At 43.5% G+C, this 23,361-nt stretch overlaps 1 protein-coding gene across 1 annotated transcript in view; it reads right to left on the reverse strand.

Moving 5' to 3' along the window:
* HAUS1 (HAUS augmin like complex subunit 1) overlaps positions 1-23,361 on the reverse strand; it is a 111,622-nt gene that overhangs the window by 67,687 nt on the left and 20,574 nt on the right. Inside the window, exon 2 of the mRNA XM_069733575.1 lies at positions 12,134-12,305. Within this exon, the coding sequence (XP_069589676.1) occupies positions 12,134-12,305 (172 nt within the window). The remainder of the gene's footprint in view (positions 1-12,133; positions 12,306-23,361) is intronic.

The raw sequence follows: 23,361 nt of genomic DNA on the forward strand, positions 1-23,361 counted from the left end.
GTATCATAATGTATCATTAATGATTAAAAGCCTGATGTTACTATTTTACTACAGTAAATTTATCACTTAAACATGAGCCATGTATGAGGGAGTCAGAGTTGGAGTCATGGAAATTGAGGAGTCCGAGTTGGAAGTTTGGCTTACCGACTCCACAGCACTGCGTGGAAGCCCCATATATTTCCATGAACAGATGATGACGGAACTCAGTGGGGACTTGCTTTTTTGGGGGAGTGGGTTGAAGCTTTTATTTGGAACACTTCACATAACATTTTGGATCACAATTATCCGACACTCTACACTGAGCAAGTACATTGGGGTTTCCATCTAAATCTCTGAGTGACAAAATTCAGATGAAATCCCCGAGGGAGTCACTCACTATAATGAGGCAGCAGTGTTACTCTGAACTCCGTCTGGCCTCTGTTCAGTGGTGTCCTTTTTTCAGAATTGTACAAAACTGTTGCGGACCACGCTTTTTTGCACGCCTAAAAAGAGACACCGGTGGATCATTGGGAGGACACCATGTCTCAATCTGCCTCATTATAGGGAATCTTCCGCCGGGTGTTCAGTCTCAAACATATTTCAGAGATTTACACGGAAATCCCGGTATCTGCGCTCAGCGTAGAGCGCAGGATAAAAGTGCACCGAGCCTTACTGCGATCTTTGGGACGCAGAATGAACAAATCAACAGCAAGTGATGAATTGGTTTTATTTATTACACAATTTCTCATGCAGTACAAGTGATTAGATAACTTTATTCTTCGGGTCGGTGTAATTACAGCGATGAGATTTATATTGTTTCTCTCTTTGGCAGCTGTTACACAAAAAAAACCCCGCTTTTTTGGCAAAGACTAGTTTTTGCATTGCCATATTTTGAGAGCTATAATTTTCCCATATTTCGGTCGACCGTGTCATGTGAGGGCTTACTTTCTGCAGAACGATTTGATGTTTTTATTTGTACCATACAAAAAAGATTACCGCACACTCAAGACTGGTAAGATGCAAAAGGTGTATGCCAATTTTATTGAAGAAAACAAAACAAAAAAGAAGTGGTTGCCACATTCATACTCATTTGAAATAGACAAAAACCCGACGTTTCGACCCTCCCGGGTCTTACTCATGGGGTTACTGAAAGGCAAAGAAACTGTATAAGACAATGTTTTACATAGGGCAACATTATAGAAAGAAAAAAAAAGGGGGGGGGGGGAGAAAATTACAAGAGGAGAACAAAACAAGAAAACAAAACAGTACATGCAATAATAAAACACCAATAAGAGAACGAGAAGAACTATTATGTACAAAGCAACCTAGAAGGCGAGGTAGTATGGTCAGGAACAACAAAACGTTCTAGTAACAGGGTATAATAATAAACAGGGTATAATAATAGAGAAGCATGGTAATGAACTGTACAGTGCATTACCTCAAGTCCTTTGACATAGATGCATAATAGTGGCAGTGGTAGGGGGTGTACGACCAATCCCTTGTTAACGCACAACCTGTCATAGTGGCAAGATGACATAATAATTAAATAGGAATGAAGAGTAGGGAATGTCGATAGAGCCTAACGGAGGAGGGTGGGATCCAGACACGTGTATCCAGTGTGGCATATATTAGAGAGAGTAGTGTCAGGTTATAGAGATAGGAGAGGAATAATAATGCTAGGCTCTATTTTATATTTTATGTTTTGGCACTTTTACACAAACTATTTTATAGAAAATAAAGGAGCTTTGCTATGCTTTACAAACTGTCAGCACTGCTACATCATGCTCTCTGAAGGATATAGTATGTTTGATAACTCTGGTGAACAGGATGTTGTCAAGACGACATCAGATCACCATGGCAAAGATCAGGCTCTTGCGATGATGTCGTGGGGGTGCTAAATGCTGTGATCAACAGATTACAGCATTTAGCGGGTTCAAGTGACGGGAGCGGTGCAGGCAGTGCTGCTAGCACTGAGTGCTGGGAGTCAGCTGTCAGAATCAGCTGATAACTGGCAGCTATTGCCTGCGCACAGCCTTCTGTGCACAGGAGATCGCCATGATGTACATATACTGCATCGGTCAGGAAGTACTTCCCTACCATGACGTATATATATATACTGCAAGTGTCAGGTAGGGGTTAAACTGCACGTTAAAGGCTGGAAAAAAAAACCACACACACTATAGTTAAATACTTTTGTGTTGCCATTTTCCGTGATCCATAATATTTAAGTTTTTCCATTGATGAATCTATGCAAAAGCTTATTTTCTGCTTGCCAACCTGTGGCTTTTATTGATACATGTACAATGTTTTGATCGCTTTTTTTTTTTTTAGTGCATTTTTGTGGGGACTGAGGGTATTACATATACATTTTCTTCTCTTAAATTTGTGCTGACAAATGGGGATGGAGGGAAATTTAAAAGGATTTGTTTATTCTAACACTTTAAATACTTTTCTATCCCATTATTTTCTTGTCCCCAAACGCTACCATTTTGCGTATACAGCTCCTGTGAAAACCTCTTGTTCTTTTTGGTTCACCCTTTTACGGCATTAGCACATATGTACGGCGCCATGGGAGGGCGTTCCTGCAAACCGACGTACATACAGTATATGGCACATTGATTGCGTCGGCTCACTAGCAGAGCCTGCGATATCAGCGAGTGTCAGCTATATTTTATAGCTATATTTTAACGTCCTGTAGAAACACCCACGACTGGTGCTGGTGCCAATTACGGGCGTTTAACCCCACTGATGCCACTGTCGATAGTAACAGTGACATTGAGCGGCATAGCAGAAGGAGGAAGCTCCCTAGCTGCTACAATTGGCACAAGGTGATTGTGATCATGCTGTGCCGATGGCCTCCATGGTGACTCCAGGCCAACAGATGGCCGCAGGGTCACCTAAGTACAGTGTCCTGTGAGGTACTGCTCAGAGCAGAATCTTACACGCTTCCTCCCTATGTAGAGAGACTGATCTAATGCCCTGCAATTATAAAGCATTGTAGAGTATTAGAACCGCGATCCATTGAACGAACCAATGTATAAAACTGACAATCTATAAAACTAGTAAGCCCTTCAGTGACCACCGGGAAAAAAAAAAAAAATGATATAGCAATAAATGTCATGGTGATTTTGCACTCACATAGGCAGGGCTCGTGATCACCATCGGGTGTCAGCTGATTTTGACAGCTGACACCCGGCACGCAGTGCAACAGCAGTGCGCGAACCGCTCCAGTCACTTTAATCCCTTGATCACAGCATTTAGCAGGCATGCAGAGGGAGAGAGCTCTTTCTGAACTCCGAGCAGCGCACCAGTGAAGTAATCGCAAGGACCCGATCATTGTCATGGTGATCTCATCTCGTCATGACATCAGGCACTATAGTAACATAACATAGTTAGCAAGGCCGAAAAAAGAAATTTGTCCATCCAGTTCAGCCTATATTCTTTCAGAATAAATCCCCAGATCTACGTCCTTCTAAAGAACCTAGTAACTGTGAGATACAATATTGTTACGCTCCAGGAAGACATCCAGGCCTCTCTTGAACCCCTCAACTGAGTTTGTCATCACCACCTCCTCAGTCAAGGAATTCCAGATTCTCACTGCCCTAACAGTAAAGAAACCTCTTCTATGTTGGTGGAAAATCCTTCTCTCCTCCAGACACAGAGAATGCCCCCTTGTGACCGTCACCTTCCTTGGTATAAAGAGATACTCAGAGATATTTGTATTGTTCCCTTATATACTTATACATGGTTATTAGATCGCCCCTCAGTCGTCTTTTTTCTAGACTAAATAATCCTAATTTTGCTAATCTCTATGGGTAATGTAGTTCCCCATCCCCTTTATTTTGCTGCCCTCCTTTGTACTCGCTGTAGTTCCATTATATCCTTCCTGAGCACTGGTGCCTAAAACTGTACGCAGTACTCCATGTGCGGTCTAACCAGGGATTTGTACAGAGGCAGTATAATGCTCTCATCATGTGTATTCAGACCTCTTAACGCACCCCATGATCCCGTTTGCCTTGGCAGCTGCTGCCTGGCACTGGCTGCTCCATGTAAGTTTATCATTAACTAGGATCCCCCAAATCCTTCTGCATGTCAGATTTACCCATTGGTTTCCCGTTCAGTGTATAATGGTGATATTGATTCTTTCTTCTCATGTGTATAACCTTACATTTATCATTGTTAAACAGCATCTGACACCTTTCGGCCCAAGTTTCAAACTTATCCAGATCCATCTGTAGCAGAATACCATCTGCTCTTGTATTAACTGCTTTACATAGTTTTGTATCATCTGCAAATATTGATATTTTACTGTGTAAACCTTCTAACAGATCGTTAATAGATATGTTGACGAGAACAAGTCCCAACACGGACCCCTGCGGTACCCCACTGATCAGAGCCACCCAGTTAGAGAGTGTACCATATATAACCACCTTCTGCTTTTTATCAATAAGCCAGTTACTTACCCATTTACACACATTTTCCCTCAGACCCAGCATTCTCATTTTGTGTACCAACCTCTTGTGTGGCATGGTATCAAACGCTTTGGAAAAATCAAGATATACCACGTCCAATAACTCACCTTGGCCCAGTCTATAGCTTACCTCTTCATAAAAACTGATTAGATTGGTTTGACTGGAGCGATTCCTCATAAACCCATGCTGATATGGAGTTAAACAGTTATTCTCATTGAGATAATCCAGAATAACAATAACAAGGGGAACAGCATCTGCACTCCACCACCAGCGCTAGGCACCACTCTAGTCACATCTGAATCACAGGTAATCAGCCCTCGTTATGGGATCCCCCTCCTTGGGTACTTCTCTCTGACGCATATAGTAGTTTTACTTTCCTGCCTATTAACAACTAAGTTGTATTGCTGGATATACACGTCTTATTTACTCCTTTATTGGTAAGACCAAATCAATGGGGATACCCTCTGAATTGATTTATTCCTTGCAGGTGTATATACACACACACACACACACACACACTAGTGGTGTGTGCCTCTGATTGCTGCTATTTTGTAATTATATCATCACAAATTCCATCCTCCCATGATATAATTTGGTTAATTTTTACCTTATTAACCAGGTGGATTTGTGCAGTACCGCTTCCCTTTTTATAGTCTGGTGGTTTAAACCCCCTCTTCCTCTGTTTTTTGTTACCCTTCTGTATTTATGCTTATTTTAAAACATTTACTAATAAATATATTATCTTTTAATATTATCCTCTCTTCACTTCCTTACTTTGTGGTAATCCATAATTGAATATGTAACTGGTGCAAGAGCATGTAGCGTTGTGGGACCCCAGTGATCGTAATCATTAAGACTCAGGATTGATTCGACGACTCTGGGAAGAGGTGGCCAGATTGCTGTTGGATGATTGGGACCATGCAAGGCCACAAGTCAGAAAGGATTTTCGTAAGTATCGCAATGTGGTCTGACGCCTTCTATTTTGCTGTAAATGTTGGTGGGTTTTTTTTTACAATTTTTTCTTTGTTCCCCTTTACAGTGAAAAGAGTAAAAGTCCATTGGCGTTCAAGGAAGGTTTGCTTCAATAAGGATATCAGACAGGAGATTCAAGTGGTGCTGCTCCAAAGCTCTCGAAATATAAATACAACCACATGTTTTCTTTTCTGAGGCCTGCGGTTGCTCAGCGAACGCATCTTTTTTGTTGTCATACTATTATATAAACTAACTTTTCAGTAATTTTTTTTTTTAAATTTTTTGACACAGAACCTGGAGCAGCACTATGCAACCTGGATCTTCCTCTGTTGGAGCGGACCCTCATCGACCAGCTAACGAACTGTCCCAATCATCCACCAGCGATGTAGCAACCATGCAGGCTTCACAGGCTGGGGAACAGGCAGCCGGTCCATCAGGTTTTCCCCTCTCCCAGCTCTCTGCCACTGGTTTTGTTGGGACTTATCAGCGGCACAGGGCCTGGGAGAGGTAAATCATAACCGTGTTTATTTATTATTATTAAGGCGATTGGAGATAGACTAATTGTCGCTCTTTTGCCAGGATGTAATTGTGCATAACACACGCCTTAATATCATTAATTTTCTTAGTTTTTAGATAGATTGGTGTTTCCAAAATGCGCCATTTAGATGCCAGCAAATCAAAGGCACACTCCACAGTTGTTCGTGCCCTTGTCAGTCGTTAGTTGAAAATCCTTTTGCTGTAATTCAAGTCCCGACTCGAGTACGGTTTTATAAGGTCGGCACACATTTGAAACGCCTCATCCCAAACCACAACAAACGGCATTGGCGGTCCTTCAGTGTTCAGACGAGGTGGTGGCGGTGGAAAATTGAAATCATCATCATACAAATGTTGGCCCATGTCAGTTTTTGAAAGTCTGAGTCCTCGTCCAAATAAGCCAATGTCAACGGCGACAAATCGACAGTCAGCATCTGCAATCGCCATGAGAACAATCAAAAAGTATTTTTTGTAACTGAAATACTCGGATCCACCTCCAGCAGGTTTCAGAATCTGAATATGTTTGCCGTCCACCGCACTCAAACAGTTAGGAAAATTACAAATTTCATGGAATTTTGATGCATTTTTCAGCCAGAATTCAGTTGTGGGAGGAATTCTGCACGCAGAACGTCAAAGCACGGCAGGTGTCTCCAACAATCCAAGAAAGAGTTGACACTCCAATGCAGAATTGAAAATGTAGAGATGATAAAGTCTCTCCAGTAGCCAGGAATCTGCTGAACAGAAAATGAAAAAAAAAAAACACCGTACATGGCTGTTATAACGATAATACAAACTACATGTGTTTATTTTTCAAAATTACGTACCTCAGGTTCACCAACAGACGTTCCTCAGCAGGAATTCCTCGACGTAATTGTGTGTCCCTACCTGGTGATGGATCCTCGGACACGTTGCAGCAATTCATCAAAGCTCTGCTCCGACATCCTTGTGTAGTTGAAAAACTTCTCCGGATTTTAACGCAGCTCGGTGTACGAGTGGTAGGCTCCACGGCTCTCTCTGACTTCAACGATGGGGTGTTGTCAGTAGTGACGACAACGTCTTCATCATGCTGTTTTTTCTTCTTCACAAGCCACAGCAAAGGCAAAAGTAAATTCCAATTCCAAATCCAGATTACGATAGAAGCTGGATACAGCAGCAAAAGATGAGGATTTCATCTGTGTAGGATCTATATATACACAGAATCCCCCATGAGACACGCCCTTTGGGTGTGGCTTTTGTCAAGGAAATTCTCCGGAAACAGCATTTGCCGCATAACAAAATTCATGGAAAATTCCAACGCATGCGCAGAAACAACGCAAACGCATGCACAAACGCAGCTTTTTTTGGTGTCATGCGTAAGCTGATGCGGATAAAAAAAATGTGAACCATGCGTTTGAATGCGTTTTGGCATGAAGTTGATACGCTACGGACAAATATGCAAATGTGTACTTAGCCTTACAGGTGCGTGTCTCCAGAAGCACAAGCTGGGCACAATGCATGGGCAGCACAATAGATTAGTAGTTTTCACTCAGCCATATCTATTACGGTTTGTGTCTGGAAAACATCTATGTAGTCAAAATCATCACTACACCTGTAGATAAATTCCCAAAGGGGTGTAATTTCCAAAATGGGGTCACTCGCGGGTTGGATTCTGTTCTGGATCTTACGGGCTCTGAATATGAAGTCAGCAAACTATTGAATTTCTTCTCCGAAGGTCAAATAGCGCTACGTCCCTCCAGAATCGCGCTGTTTGGCCAAGCAGTACTATACAGCCACATATGGGGTATTTCCACGTCCATCAGAAATTGTGCAACAAATTTTGGTACATTTTTACTGATTTTTCCAGTGTGAAAATGTAAAATCTGGGGCTAATACAATATTTTTGTATCAAAAATGTATTTTTTTTTTTCTTCACAGCCAAATGGTATAATATTCTGTGACATGCCTGTGGTGTCAATTTGATCACTGCACCCCAGGTGAATTCACTGAGGGGTGTAAAATAACGATGTTCTGCTGTTCTGGAACCTCAGGGGGCTGTGCCAATGTGACATGGTACCCACAAACCATGACTGCAAAATCTGCACCACGCCTTCCTAACTGAGCTTTGTACCGTGACTCAAAAGTAGTTTATGACCACATATGGGTTATGGGTGCAATCATGAGAAATTGCACCATTTGTTTTCTCCTATTACCCTTGTGAAAATGAAACATTTGGGGCTAAAGCAACAGTTTTTTTGGGAAAAAAAGTATTTCTTATTTTCATGACAACTTTCTGTAAAGCACCAACGGGATCAAGGTGCTCTCTACACCATTAGATAAATTCCTTGAGGGGTCTAGTTTCCAGAATTAAGTCACCTGTGGGCTATTTCCACTGGTTAGGCACATCAGGGGCTCTGCAAACATGACATAGCATCTGTCATCTATTACAGCCAATTTTACTTTCCAGAAGACAAATAGCGCTCATTCCTTTCTGAGCACTGCCGTGCGCCCAAACAGTAGTTTTCCACTACATTTGAGGATCAGTGTACTCAGGAGAATTTGTACAACTCATTTTGGGGTCCTTTTCTCCTATTACCATTGTGAAAATATAAAATTTGGGACTAAAAAATTTTTGTGAGAAAATTTTATATTTTCATGTTTCCTTGCACATTGCTATAACCCCTTTCTTTCCTCGGACGGAATAGTACGTCCAAGGACAGAACCCCTACGGTAAGCCCGCATCAATGCCAGGACATGTCAGCTGTTTTGTACAGCCGACGTGCCCGCAATAGCGGTGGGTGGAATTGCGAGCCACTCGCCACCATTAACTAGTTAAATGCTGCTGATAAACTGACAGTGGCATTTAACTAGCGCTTCCGGCCATCGAGACGGAAATGCACGCATCGCTGACCCCGTCACGTGATCGGGGTCAGCGATGCGTCAGCATGACAGCCAGAGGTCTCCTGAAGACCTCTATGGTTGTTGATGCCAGATTGCTGTGAGCGCCACCCTGTGGTCGGCGCTCATAGCAATGCTGTAATTCAGCGACATAGGAGCAATCTGAGTATCGCACCTATGTAGCAGAGCCAATGAGGCTATGCCAGCCTCTAGCCTCCCATGGAGGCTATTGAAGCATTACAAAAGTAAAAAACATATGAAGAAAAATATATATAATGTTCAAATCACTCTTTCGCCCCATTCAAAATAAAAAAAATAAAAAATCAAACAAACATTCACATATTTGGTATCGCCAAGTTTAGAATCGCCGGAATTTTTTTTTACTGCTTAGATAAAAAATAACCTAGACATGTTTGGTGTCTATAAACTCGTAATGCATGTAGAAAAGCCGCGGAGACACCATCACGTGTTTCTCAATGCAAGCAATAAATAGCCAGGTCTTTCACCGGGAAGGAACAACCACGGGAAGGGCAGCATCCAAAAGGAAAATTGATCTCCCCGAGGTCATTCTTCCTTATGTTTATAGTCTTTTTACCAGGCACTGCTCCTAATAGCCAGTTTCCTACTCCACACTGATGAGGGGCAAATACCCCGAAACAGCTGCCTGTGGATGGATACCATGTTTTGGCATAGGTGGTTTTCCTTTTGGATGCTGCCCTTCCCGGTGAAAGACCTGGCTATTTATTGCTTGCGTTGAGAAACACGTGATGGTGTCTCCGCGGCTTTTCTACATGCATTTGCATATTTCCCATAAGGGATGGGGGCAGTGTTCTGGATCACTGCGTTGAGAAACACGTGATGGTGTCTCCGCGGTGTTGGATGTTTTGATCTCCCCGAGGTCATTCATCCTTATGTTTATCAACTCGTAATGACCTGGAGAATCATAACGGCAGGTCAGTTTTAGCATTTAGTGAACCTAGCAAAATAGCCCCCCCCCAAAAAAAGTGTGAGATTGCACTTTTTTGCAATTTCACCGCACTTGGATTTTTTTTTCCCGTTCTCTAGTACACGATATGCTAAAACCAATGATGATGTTCAAAAGTACAACTAGTCCTGAAAAAAATAAGCCCTCACATGGCCATATTAACGGAAAAATAAAAAAAGTTATGGCTTTGGGAAGAAGGAGAGCGAAAAACAAAAAAAGCTGGGGTCATTAACGGGTTAATCCCTTAACCCCCGAAGCTTTTTTCGGTTTTGCGTTTTCCTTTTTCGCTCCCTTCCTTCCCAGAGCCAAAACATTTATATTTTCCCATCAATATGGCGTTGTACTTTTGAACAACACCATTGGTTTTACCATGTCATGTACTAGAAAACGGGAAAAAAAATTCCAAGTGCGGTGAAATTGCAAAAAAAAGTGCAAACCCAAACTTGTTTTTTGTTTGGCTTTTTTGCTAGGTTCACTAAATGCTAAAACTGACCTGCCATTATGATTCTCCAGGTCATTACGAGTTTATAGGCACCAAACATGTCTAGGTTCGTTTTCATCTAAGTGGTAAAAAAAAAATTCCAAACCTGGCATTAAAAAAAATATATATATATATGTATTGCGCCATTTTCTGAGACTCGTAGCGCCTCTATTTTTTGTAATCTGGGGTTGGGTGAGGGCTTAATTTTTTGCGTGCCGAGCTGACGTTTTCAATACCATTTTGGTGCAGATATTTTCTTTTGATAGCCCGCTATTGCATTTTAATGCAATGTCACGGCGAACAAAAAAAAAAAAACAAACACATAATTCTGGTGTTTTTAATTTTTTCCTCGCTACGCTGTTTAGCGATCATGTTAATCCTTTTTTTTATTGATAGATCGAGTGATTCTGAAGGTGGCGATACCAAATATGTGTAGGTTTGATTTTTTTTTTAATTGTTATATTTTGAATGGGGCGAAAGGGAGGTGATTTGAGATTAATTCTTTTTTTCGTTTTTTTTTTTTTTTTTTACTTTTGCCATGCTTCAATATCTTTCATGGGAGGCTATAAGCTGGCACAACTTGATTGGCTCTGCTACATAGAGGAGATGCTTAGATTGCCCCTATATAGCACAATTACAGCATTGCTATGAGCACCGACCACAGGATAGCGCTCACAGCAATCCGGCATCAACAACTATAGATGTCTCAAGACCTCTTGTTGTCATTCCGATGCACCGCTGACCCCCGATCATGTGAAGGGGGTCAGTGATGCGCGCATTTCCGGCCCGATGGCTGGAAGCGCTTGTTAAATGCCGCTGTCAGAGTTTGACAGCGGCAATTAACAAGTTAATAGGCGCAGTCGGATCACGATTCCGCTGACATGTCCCAGCTTTGATGCGGGCTCACCGCCGGAGCCCGCATCAAAGCGGGAGTTTTGCAATCGGACGTACTATTCCATCCGATGGCAGAAAGGGGTTAATTTCTATGAAGCACCTAAAGGGTTAATAAACTTCTTGAATGTGGTTTTGAGCACTTTGAGGGGTCCAGTTTTAAGAAAGGTGTCACTTTTGGGTATTTTCTGATATATAGGCCCCTCAAAATGACTTCAAATGTTATGTGGTCCAAAAAAAAAAAAAAGTTTAAGATAACAAAAATGAGAAGTTTGAAAATTGTGAAATTTTTGCCAAATTTGAGATATTTTCACAATCAGGGTATATGCACACGTCAGGATTTCTTGCAGAAGTTTTCCTGGCAAAAACAGGACATTTCTGCCAGAAATCCGCATGCGTTTTTACGCGTTTTTGGTGCGTTTTTTCCCAAATGCATAGAATAGCAGGAAAAACTCAGAAAATCCACAAAATTAATGAACATGCTGCGTTTTTTACCGCGATGCGTTTTTTTTTGTGGAAAAAAACGCATTATGTGCACAAAACATGCAGAATGCATTCTAAATGATAGGATGCATAATGTATGTATTTTAATGAGTTTTTATAGCGTTTTTTCCGTGAAAAACCGCGAAAAAACCTGAACGTGTGCACATAGCCCTAAACTTAAAAAATATTGACCTAAATTTACGACCATCATGAAGTACAATGTGCCACGAAAAAAAATCTCAGAATCAGAGTGATCCGTTGAAGCATTCCAGAGTTATTCCCTCAAATTGACAGTGGTCAGAATTGGAAGATTTAGCCTGGTCATGAAAGTAAAAAGCTTGGGTGAAGGGGCTGAACCAAACAACCATTCTGTGTCCTGTCTCGCACAGATTGTCATCTCCATATCTATGGGGGAAGGGACAACTCCTCCACCGATGTACACATATAACCTGCCATGGTTACCTTCAGCTCCTATCTCAGCAGCCTTCAGTTTATGATCCTCCAGGACAAGGGATAAATCTTTATTGCGCATTTCATTCCACTCCGCCAGCTGATACAGCAGCTCCATCGTGCGGAAGTTCACCTCGTAGGGCACCAACCTGTTACCAAAGATTTTTTGCATCCACGCGACGACCTAATAAAATACAAAAAGGAAAGTTCATGCTCCCTACAACAAAGGATTATTCAACTTTTCATTTTGTGACCTTTTTAAGATCTCTGCTTGATGTTGGCGAATATCTGCTGCTGAAAAGCATTAAATAGTGCAATGCCTTGGACAAGGTATGAAAACATTAGATATTTCACAAAAACCTAAGAGTGATCATCATACTGTGAAGAGATTTGTGACTGAAATAGAGCACAGAGTTCATGCAGATAAAGGCATAATGAGGAAGGTTTCTGCCAGACAAATTCATTGGATTGAGAGAGCAGCTGCCAAAGTAGGAATTAGTCCTACAGGTAATGTAATTTCCAGGAGTCCATCCTGACAGCGCGACCAGCAGGTTGTCCTCCTTATCATTGATAGGGACAGGAAACACAGAAGAGGTTAAATAGCCCCTCCCCACCTCCGCCCTTCAGTGTCTTTTCCAAGTACCACACCAGAATGGATTCAACTATTTTATTAAATTTCCATTACAAATGTTTATATCAGATAGGAAATATACGGGAGGGAATATAAGGGGTGCTGTCAGGATGGACACCTGGAAATTACATTACCGGTAGGACTAATTCCTACTTTCCCAGGACATCCCTCCTGACGGCACCACCAGGAGAAGTACCAAATAACTCCTATTAGGGCGGGATTACTGCTTGGAGGACTTTCCTCCCAAAGGCCGTCTGTTGGTTTGACAGAACGTCCAGTTTGTAATGTTTACAGAAGGTATCTATTTTGGACCAAGTTGCGGCCCTGCAAATCTGATCCATAGAAGCCCCTGCACTCTCTGCCCAAGAAGCCGAGACTGCTCTCAGCGAATGAGCCTTAAGGCCTTCTGGTGGAATTTTTCCTGCCGAGGTATATGCTGTGGAAATGGCTAGTTTTATCCACCTAGCTAAGGTGGCTTTTGATGCCTTCCTTCATTTTTCCCTGCCATCTGTACGAAGAGATTTGAATCTAGTCTCCACCCTTCTGTGAGTTTCAGGTATTGTAGGACTGTTCTCTTAACATCCAACAAATGGAGTGTACGTTCTTTTTCGTTTTTATAGTCCTGACAGAAGGTGGGCAATATTTCCTGGCTCCTATGAAAGTCAGTTACTACTTTTGGAAGGAAGGCCGGATTTAGCTTGAGAATGATACAGTTGTCTTGTATCTTTAGATATGGGTCTTTTATGGAACGGGCCTGAATCTCCCCTATGCGTCTGGCTGAGGTTATTGCCACCAGAAACACTGTTTTAAGTGTTACCGCTCTGAGATCTGCCTGGTCGAGGGGTTCGTAAGGATTTTCTCGTAAGTTATTTAGAACCAAAATTTAGGTCCCAAGGAGGGACGGAGCTACGTATTGTAGGTCTAATCCGTTGAGTGGCTCTGATAAACCTTACCACCCAAGGGTGTTCTGCCAGCGGGTAATCCAGGAAGGAGCTCAGAGCCGAAATTTGTACTTTTAGAGTACTGGGCTTTAGACCTTTGTCAAAGCCGGCCTGAAGAAAATCTAAGATTTGAGGAATATCAGGTCCCTGTTTAAGGGAAATTGGGCCTGTACAATATGAGCAGAATTTTTTCCAGACTTTAAGATATATAGCTGAAGTGACTAGCTTTCTACTCTTTTGTAAGGTAGATATGACCGATTCTGAGAGACCTCTTGATTTTAGCATTGCTTTCTCAGGATCCAGGCTGAAAGCAGTAGGAACTATAAATTGTGATGGACAAGAGGGCCCTGCGTTAGGAGATCTCGCTGTAGTGGTAGAATGATTGGATCTTCTACTGCCATCTGCTTCAGTACTGGAAACCAGCTTCTCCTGGGCCAATACGGCAATATTAGGATAACGGTCGTCACACTTTCCTGAATCTTCTGTAGAACTCTCGGAATTAAGGGCAGTGGAGGGAAGGCATAAGCCAGTTCCATATCCCAATTCTGGGCTAAGGCGTCCACGGCTGCCGGGTTGTCTCCAGGATTCAGCGAAAAGAAGTGTCTTGTTTTTGGGTTTATCCTTGAAGCGAATAAGTCTATCTCTGGGAAGCCCCAGGTGTCAGTAAGATGTAGAAAGACTTCTTGATTTAAGGCCCACTCTGTGGGTTTGATCTTCTTTCTGCTGAGAAAATCTGCTATCTGATTTCTTTTGCCTTTCAGATGTACCGCCGTTAGGGATTTTACGTTGAGCTCTGCCCAAGAGAATATGATGTTTGGTAGGTCCTGAAGAGGACGGTGTCTTGGACCTTCCTGATGTAGGGTGAAAGAGACCGTAGTTGAGTTGTCGGAGAATATTCTGACATGAAGGTTGTTAAGCTGTTGCTGAGACCTGCTCAGCGCTTCCCAAACCGCTCTGAATTCTCTGAAGTTTGAGGAGCTGTTGCGTATCCATGAGAGCCATGTTCCCTGAAGATAACGACCGTTTATGTGGGCTCCCCAGCCGCTAAGACTTGCGGCCGTTGTTATATTTATGAATGGAGACACCCGCCAAGGTTTGCCCTGCTGCAGATTTGGGATGTTGACCCACCAGGACAGGGAGCGTCTTTCTTCTATGGTTAAGGATATCTTGTCGTTCAATTACGTCTGTTTTTTGTCCCATCTGGCGTGTATGTCTAGCTGTAATGGCCTTGAGTGGAACTGGCTTCCACTGGACGCACGGAATACATGAGGTCATCAGACCCAGTAGTCTCATGGCTTTCCTGATAGTGGTGTACTGCTTTTTTCCCAATATCTGAGCCTCTTGTGAGACAGCTAGTTGTGAGCTAGAAGAAATGAATACTCTTTTCCCGAGTCCAGAAGGACCCCCAAGAAAGTTTTCTTCCTTTCTGCTTCTAGACTTGACTTTTTTTAGATTTATTACCCATCCTAGGGTTTCCAGAAGGGACATAGTGTCTTTTAGACATTGTTCCATCTGCTGACTTGAGTCTGCCACCACCAACAAGTCGTCCAAGTATGGCACTATAATGACATTTTTTGTCCGTAGGAAGGCCATCGCCTCTGCCATGAGTTTTGTAAAGATTCTCGGAGCCGATAGTCCGAATGGCAGACACTGGAACTGGAAATGAAGAATTTTCCCTCGGTCTTTTATAGCGAATCTGAGGTATTTTTGGTGTATGGGATGAATGGGCACATGATTATACAGGTCCTTCTCAAAAAATTAGCATATAGTGTTAAATTTCATTATTTACCATAATGTAATGATTACAATTAAACTTTCATATATTATAGATTCATTATCCACCAACTGAAATTTGTCAGGTCTTTTATTGTTTTAATACTGATGATTTTGGCATACAACTCCTGATAACCCAAAAAACCTGTCTCAATAAATTAGCATATCAAGAAAAGGTTCTCTAAACGACCTATTACCCTAATCTTCTGAATCAACTAATTAACTCTAAACACATGCAAAAGATACCTGAGGCTTATATAAACTCCCTGCCTGGTTCATTACTCAAAACCCCCATCATGGGTAAGACTAGCGACCTGACAGATGTCAAGAAGGCCATCATTGACACCCTCAAGCAAGAGGGTAAGACCCAGAAAGAAATTTCTCAACAAATAGGCTGTTCCCAGAGTGCTGTATCAAGGCACCTCAATGGTAAGTCTGTTGGAAGGAAACAATGTGGCAGAAAACGCTGTACAACGAGAAGAGGAGACCGGACCCTGAGGAAGATTGTGGAGAAGGACCGATTCCAGACCTTGGGGAACCTGAGGAAGCAGTGGACTGAGTCTGGTGTGGAAACATCCAGAGCCACCGTGCACAGGCGTGTGCAGGAAATGGGCTACAGGTGCCGCATTCCCCAGGTAAAGCCACTTTTGAACCATAAACAGCGGCAGAGGCGCCTGACCTGGGCTACAGAGAAGCAGCACTGGACTGTTGCTAAGTGGTCCCAAGTACTTTTTTCTGATGAAAGCAAATTTTGCATGTCATTCGGAAATCAAGGTGCCAGAGTCTGGAGGAAGACTGGGGAGAAGGAAATGCCAAAATGCCTGAAGTCCAGTGTCAAGTACCCACAGTCAGTGATGGTGTGGGGTGCCATGTCAGCTGCTGGTGTTGGTCCACTGTGTTTCATCAAGGGCAGGGTCAATGCTTTATGGTGATGAAGATTTCATTTTTTCAGCACGACCTGGCACCTGCTCACAGTGCCAAAACCACTGGTAAATGGTTTACTGACCATGGTATTACTGTGCTCAATTGGCCTGCCAACTCTCCTGACCTGAACCCCATAGAGAATCTGTGGGATATTGTGAAGAGAAAGTTGAGAGACGCAAGACCCAACACTCTGGTTGAGCTTAAGGCCGCTATTGAAGCATCCTGGGCCTCCATAACATCTCAGGAGTGTCACAGGCTGATTGCCTCCATGCCACGCCGCATTGAAGCAGTCATTTCTGCCAAAGGATTCCCGACCAAGTATTGAGTGCATAACTGAACATTATTATTTGATGGTTTTTTTGTTTGTTATTAAAAAACACTTTTATTTGATTGGATGGGTGAAATATGCTAATTTATTGAGACAGGTTTTTTGGGTTATCAGGAGTTGTATGCCAAAATCATCAGTATTAAAACAATAAAAGACCTGACAAATTTCAGTTGGTGGATAATGAATCTATAATATATGAAAGTTTAATTGTAATCATTACATTATGTTAAATAATGAAATTTAACACTATATGCTAATTTTTTGAGAAGGACCTGTATGCGCTTTTGGAGATCTATTGTGCACATTACTGAATCTTTATTAATGGTATGACAGATCTGATGGTCTCCATTTTTAAGCACTTGTAAAGGACCCACTGGTTCAGTGCTTTTAAGTTTATTATGGTCCGGTATTCGCCTCCTGGCTTTTTTATTGAAAAAAAGAGACTGGAATAGTGACCCTGGAATTGTTCCGAAAGGGGTACCGGAACTATGGCTTCTATCTGTTTGAGTTCTTGTAAGTCTTCTAAAAGTCTTCGATGGACCTCTGGAGATTGGCTGCGGGTCAGACAATATCTTCTGGGGGGTTTTTGAGTAAATTTTATTTTGTATCCCTGAGAGACTGTTTGAAGTATCAAATGGTTTTGGGTAATACCCTGCCATCCTTCCCTGAACCGTTGAAGTCTTCCTCCGATGCGCTTGACGTCATTGTTTACCTTACCTGGTCCCTTGTTCACGAAAGGAGCCTCTACCCCTGCCTCCTTTAGGGTAGCTCCATCTTCCAGTTTTACCCCTGCCACTATAATCCTGCCTGGGATTGAATCGGGGATTGCAAAACACTGGCATTTTCTTTTGTTTCTGTTCTGGGAAGCCCTTCTTATCAGATGCTTTGTACAGTAAATCATCTAATACCGGGACAAATACGTGGAGACCAGAAAATGGGATTGAACAGTTTATTTTTGGACTGAGTGTCTCCAGACCATGATCTTAACCATACTGCACACCTTGCAGCATTAGACAATGCATTGCCCCTGGCCGCAAAGCGGACTGACTCCGCCGAGGCATCTGCCATAAAATCAGTTGCCATCTTAAGCAGTGGTAAGGATTTTAATATTTCTTCTCGAGGGGTTTTATTTTTTTATTTGGGTTTCCAACTCCTCAACCCATATACACATTGACCTTGCTACTGAGGTTGCAGCTACATTGGCCTTTATAATTGCTGCTGAGGCTTCCCATGATTTTTTAAGGAGATCTTCCGCTCTCCTGTCCGTGGGATCCTTAAGGCCTGAGAAATCCTCGAATGGGATGGCTGTTTTCTTCGACACTCTGGCTACTGGTCTGTCAATGTTTGGAACGGTTTCCCACGTTTTAGTATCCTCCGGATTAGGCCTCTTTCACACTTCCGTCTTTTCAGATCCGTCGCAATCCGTAGTTTTGGGCAAAAAACGGATCCTGCAAATGTGCTCGCAGGATGCGTTTTTTGCCCATAGACTTGTATTAGCAATGGATCGCGACGGATGGCCACACGTTGCATCCGTCGTGCGACGGATCTGTCGTGTTTTGGCGGACCGTCACAAAAAAGTTCAAGTGAACGTTTTTTTGTCCGTCGCGTCCGCCATTTTCTACCGCGCATGCGTGCCCGAAACTCCGTCCCCTCCTCCCCGGACTTGAGAATGGGCAGCGGATGCGTTGAAAAACTGCATCCGGTGCCCACGTTGTGCAGAAATTTCACAATGTGCGTCGGTACATCGGCACGACGCATAGCGACGGGCCCATACTGACGCAAGCGTGAATGTAGCCTTAAAGGGAAGTCGGAATTTTAAGTCTTTTGGGACTAAGTTTCTTCCCCACATCTTCCCATTCCTCTAATATCATTGCCGATATGTGATTATTCATAGGGAAGACCCTATCTCTTCGAGCTCTAAGTCTTCCGAACATTTCATCCTGGACTGTCAATGGCTCTGTGGTTTCTTCCACTTTCATGGTGTTTTGGACTGCCTGCAATAGAGTGTCCGTGTCTTCAGAAGAAAATAGATATCTCTTCCGGTCACCGAAAAGTACAGAGGAAGATTTGCCTTCTACTGAATCTAGATCAGAGTAGCCCAATACCTCTCCTTCCTCAGAGCTCGGATCCATGTTCCATCTGGGTCTCTTAGGGGATAAGGCCTGGACCAGTTCAGTAGTGGCTATAGCGGCGTGCACCTCCTCTCTGATCATGGTGCGTATATTATCCAATAAGGATGATTGCTCCTGTTTGAGCAGCTTGGCGATGCATGACTCGCACAGCTTTTTTTCTTATGTGTCTGGAAGTTTCGTGGCACATAATGGGCACTTATTAGATCCTCTTTTGACCGCTGTTGTGGAGCGCTTAGACGTTTCCATATCCTAAAAGATACGGAAAGGAAGGTCCTATAGCTAATGTATATAGACTGCCTTGGAAGATGCTATCATAGCTCACTCACGTGGTCCAAGGGAGATTCGAAGTGGACGTCAGGACAGCTAACACTCTCCATGTTACTGGGTCAGTGTGTGCTGTCAGCTGTCTGTCTTAAATAGTCAGTCTTACCCGCCTTCAAGACATCCGAATAGTCCTCCTTCTGATCACAGCTGCTGCTCGTCTGGATCCAGCTGTCGCTTCTGACAGCGCATGCGCCGCATGGAACGCACCCTGGTCTTGGATCTCTACTCATACGCCGCGCCCCCTCCAGGAGCGCCTGCCGGACCCATTCAGTGCCACCCCCGGAAGTCGTCACCACGTGACTTCCGTTGTCATGGCGCCGCACTGGAGGGAGACGCTGACCCGGCGAGCGGCAACTTCTCAGCCACCTGCAGTGGCGCCGTATCGCCGGAATGAGCATCGCGAACGCCCACCGAGGGCGCCACGCAGCAGCTGCAGCCCAGGGTCCACGGAGGGAATGTGGCTGCACACGGGAGCCCTGCTCTACTGAACGCTGAGGGACCTCTCAAGGTATCAGCGCTATTGCGGGCATACCTCACCTGCTGCCCCAACCCCACTGGAGGAGCTGGAGCCCAGGTAAACTGGATCTTCGCACGTCTGTGCTCCTCTTCCTGCGTCTGTCCCTGACAGGAACAGGAAAAACACTAAAGGGTGGAGGGGCTATTTAACTTCTTCTGTGTTTCCTGTCCCTATCAAGGATATGAAGGACAACCTCCTGGTGGTGCTGTCAGGAGGGACGTCCTGGGAAAATACCATTACAAAGCAGCAGTTATTTGAAGCTGCTGGTGCCTCTGGAGTTCCTCGAACCTCAAGGTGTAGGATCCTTCAAAGGCTTGCTGTGGTGCATAAACCTACTGTTTGGCCACCCCCAAACAGTGTTCACAAGCAGAAATGGTTGCAGTGGGCCCAGACATACATGAAGACTAATTTTCAAACAGTCTTGTTTACTGATGAGTGTCGAGCAACCCTGGATGGTCCAAATGGATGAAGTAGTGGATGGTTGGTGGATGGCCACCATGTCCCAACAAGGCTGCGACGTCAGCAAAGAGGTGGAGGAGTCATGTTTTGGGCTGGAATCATGGGGAAACAGCTGGTAGGGCCCTTTAAGGTTCCTGAAGGTGTGAAAATTACCTCTGCAAAGTATATAGTTTCTGACTGACAACTTTCTTCCATGAAAAACAGAAACGTGCCTTCAGGAGCAAAATCATATTCACGCATGACAATGCACCATCTCATGCTGCAAAGAATACCTCTGAGTCATTGGCTGATATGGGCATAAAAGGAGATACACTCATGGTGTGGTCACCATCTTCACCTGACCTCAACCCTATAGAAAACCTTTGGAGTATGATCAAGCAAAAGATCTATGAGGGTGGGAGACAGTTCACATCAAAACAGCAGCTCTGGGAGGCTATTCTGACTCTCCAAAAACTCAAGTTCAATGGATGCAAGAATTGTGAATTGAATTCACTGAATTGTGATGGTGATATCAAAGAAGTGTTCCTATGTTAACATATAACTTGGCCTGTTAGGATGTTTTGGAGTTAAATAGCTTTTTTGTTCAGTGAATGTGACCTCCTAATGCTGCAAATTCCACAAATGAGCATTTTCAGTTCTTTAACCCATTATCTACCAATGTCCTTTTTTTGGGGACGTCTAATCTTTAGCTTCTAGCAACTAAGATTTTATAATTTGGTCCAATTTTGTGTGTTGTGTTTGGAAAATGAATGTTTTCAAAATAGGAAATCATGCCATTGTCATTTTTAATTGAATATTGGGACGCCCTTTTCTGAAAAATCCGTACTTGTAAAAATTTTAATTTGGCAAGTAATGGGTTAAAACATATCAAATGTTTAGAGATTCTACTGTGCCTAATAATTTGGAACAGTGCATTTTGAATTTTCATTCATTTTGGAGATTATACTGTTATCATTGGGAGGTCTCTTCAATAAAATTCGATGTATACTCTAACGGGTGATGACTTATTAGACTGACTCATTTGCACCGGCCATTTAGGAAAATCTGAGAAAAATATTTTGCATAATTTGGAACATGGTGTATAGACAAATCCATCAGCCTCATATCTAGTTTCGACAATAGAGCACCGTATGTGAGAGATTTTGAAAAAACACTGGAGTATACTCCAGATGGACGAGAACATTACAAAAGTTATTGGAGTCTCCCCTCAGATTACGTACCGGAGGAGTAAATCAATTGGTGACAGTAGTACTCAGCCTCTTTACACCACCACCTGTGGCCCAAACCTGGCTACCTATGAAACCTAGTGGCTCCTTCAAGTGTGGCATGTGTGTTGCCTCCGATTTTATCCAAGCAGGCAAACAATTTTATAATGATTTTATTGGTGGACGGTTCCAAGTGAAAGATTTAAATAACTTCAAAACCAAAGGAATCATATCTAAAGTTACTTGCTGCTGTGGCAAAACATACGAGGGGTTTTCATTAAATATTTTCCCTGACCCACGTCTATTTATCACAGGATGCTGAAACTATATATGTCTAATGGTATAAGTCTCTATAGGTTACATGCCAATTTGCAACTTAGAACTGATAACAGTCTTGATTTTACAGGTGCTTAAAGGGAACAGGTCACCCCGAAAATCGCGGGTGAGGTAATCCCACCGGCATCAGGGGCTTATCTGCAGCATTCTGTAATGCTGTAGATAATCCCCCGATGTTATCTGAAAAAGGAGAAAAAGACGTTATATTATACTCACCCAGGGGCGGTCCCGCTGCTGGTCAGGTCGGATGGGCGTCTTCGGTCCGCTCCGGCGCCTCCCATCTTCTTTCCATGACGTCCTCTTCTGATCTTCAGCCACGGCTCCGGCGCAGGCGTACTTTGCTCTGCCCTGTTGAGGGCAGACAAAGTACTGCAGTGCGCAGGCGCCGGGCCTCTGACCTTTCCGGCGCCTGCGCACTGCAGTACTATCCTCTGCCCTCAACAGGGCAGAGCAAAGTACGCCTGCGCCGGAGACGTGGCTGAAGATCAGAAGAGGACGTCATGGAAAGAAGATAGGAGGCGCCGGAGCGGACCGGAGACGCCCATCCGACCTGACCAGCAGCGGGACCGCCCCTGGGTGAGTATAATGTAACGTCTTTTTCTCCTTTTTCAGGTAACATCGGGGGCTTATCTACAGCATTACAGAATGCTGCAGATAAGCCCCTGATGCCGGTGGGATTACCTCACCTGCGATTTTCGGGGTGACAGGTTCCCTTTAAGTGGTGTGAGGTCTGATAATAGATGCAGTGGACTAGAGCAGTCATCAAGTTCTTTTACTTGAAATGCCGCACACCAAAGGAGATGTTTGATGAATGAGGTTTATGGTGATGACTAGATGGTGGCCCGATTCTAACGCATCAGGTATTCTAGAATATGCATGTCCACGTAGTATATTGCACAGCCCACGTAGTATATTGCCCAGTGACGTATACAGCACAGAGCCACGTAGTACACTGCCCAGCCACGTAGTACACTGCCCAGCCACGTAGTACACTGCCCAGCCACATAGGCAGCATGAATAGTAAAAAGTTGGTCACACAGGGTTAATAGCAGCGTTAACAGAGTGCGTTACACTGTGGTCAACGCTGCCATTAACCCTGTGTGACCGCTGACTGGAGGGGAGTATGCGGGTGCCGGGCACTGACTGCGGGGAGGAAGGAGTGCCATTTTCTTCCGGACTGTGCCCGTCGCTGATTGGTCGCGGCAAAACAGCCACAACCAATCAGCGACGTGGATTTCCATGACAGAGTCCGCGACCAATGAATATCCGTGACAGACAGAAGGACAGACAGACAGAAAGACGGAAGTGACCCTTAGACAATTATATATTAGACTAGATGGTGGACCGATTCTAATGCATCGGGTATTCTAGAATATGTATGTGTATACGTATGTGTATACTGTATCTATGTGTATACGTACATGTATACTGTATGTATGTGTATACGTACGTGTATACTGTACGTACGTGTATACGTACGTGTGTATGTACGTGTATACGTACGTGTGTATGTACGTGTATACGTACGTGTGTGTGTGTGAATATATATATATCAGCCACGCAGTATATAACACTGCCCACGCAGTATGTAGCGGCCACGCAGTATATAACACAGCCCAAGTACTATGTAGCAGTGTGGGCACCATATCCCCGTTAAAAAAAAATAAAAT

This window comes from Ranitomeya imitator, chromosome 7 (genome assembly GCF_032444005.1).
Source record: "Ranitomeya imitator isolate aRanImi1 chromosome 7, aRanImi1.pri, whole genome shotgun sequence".
NCBI classification, from domain to species: Eukaryota; Metazoa; Chordata; class Amphibia; order Anura; family Dendrobatidae; genus Ranitomeya; species Ranitomeya imitator.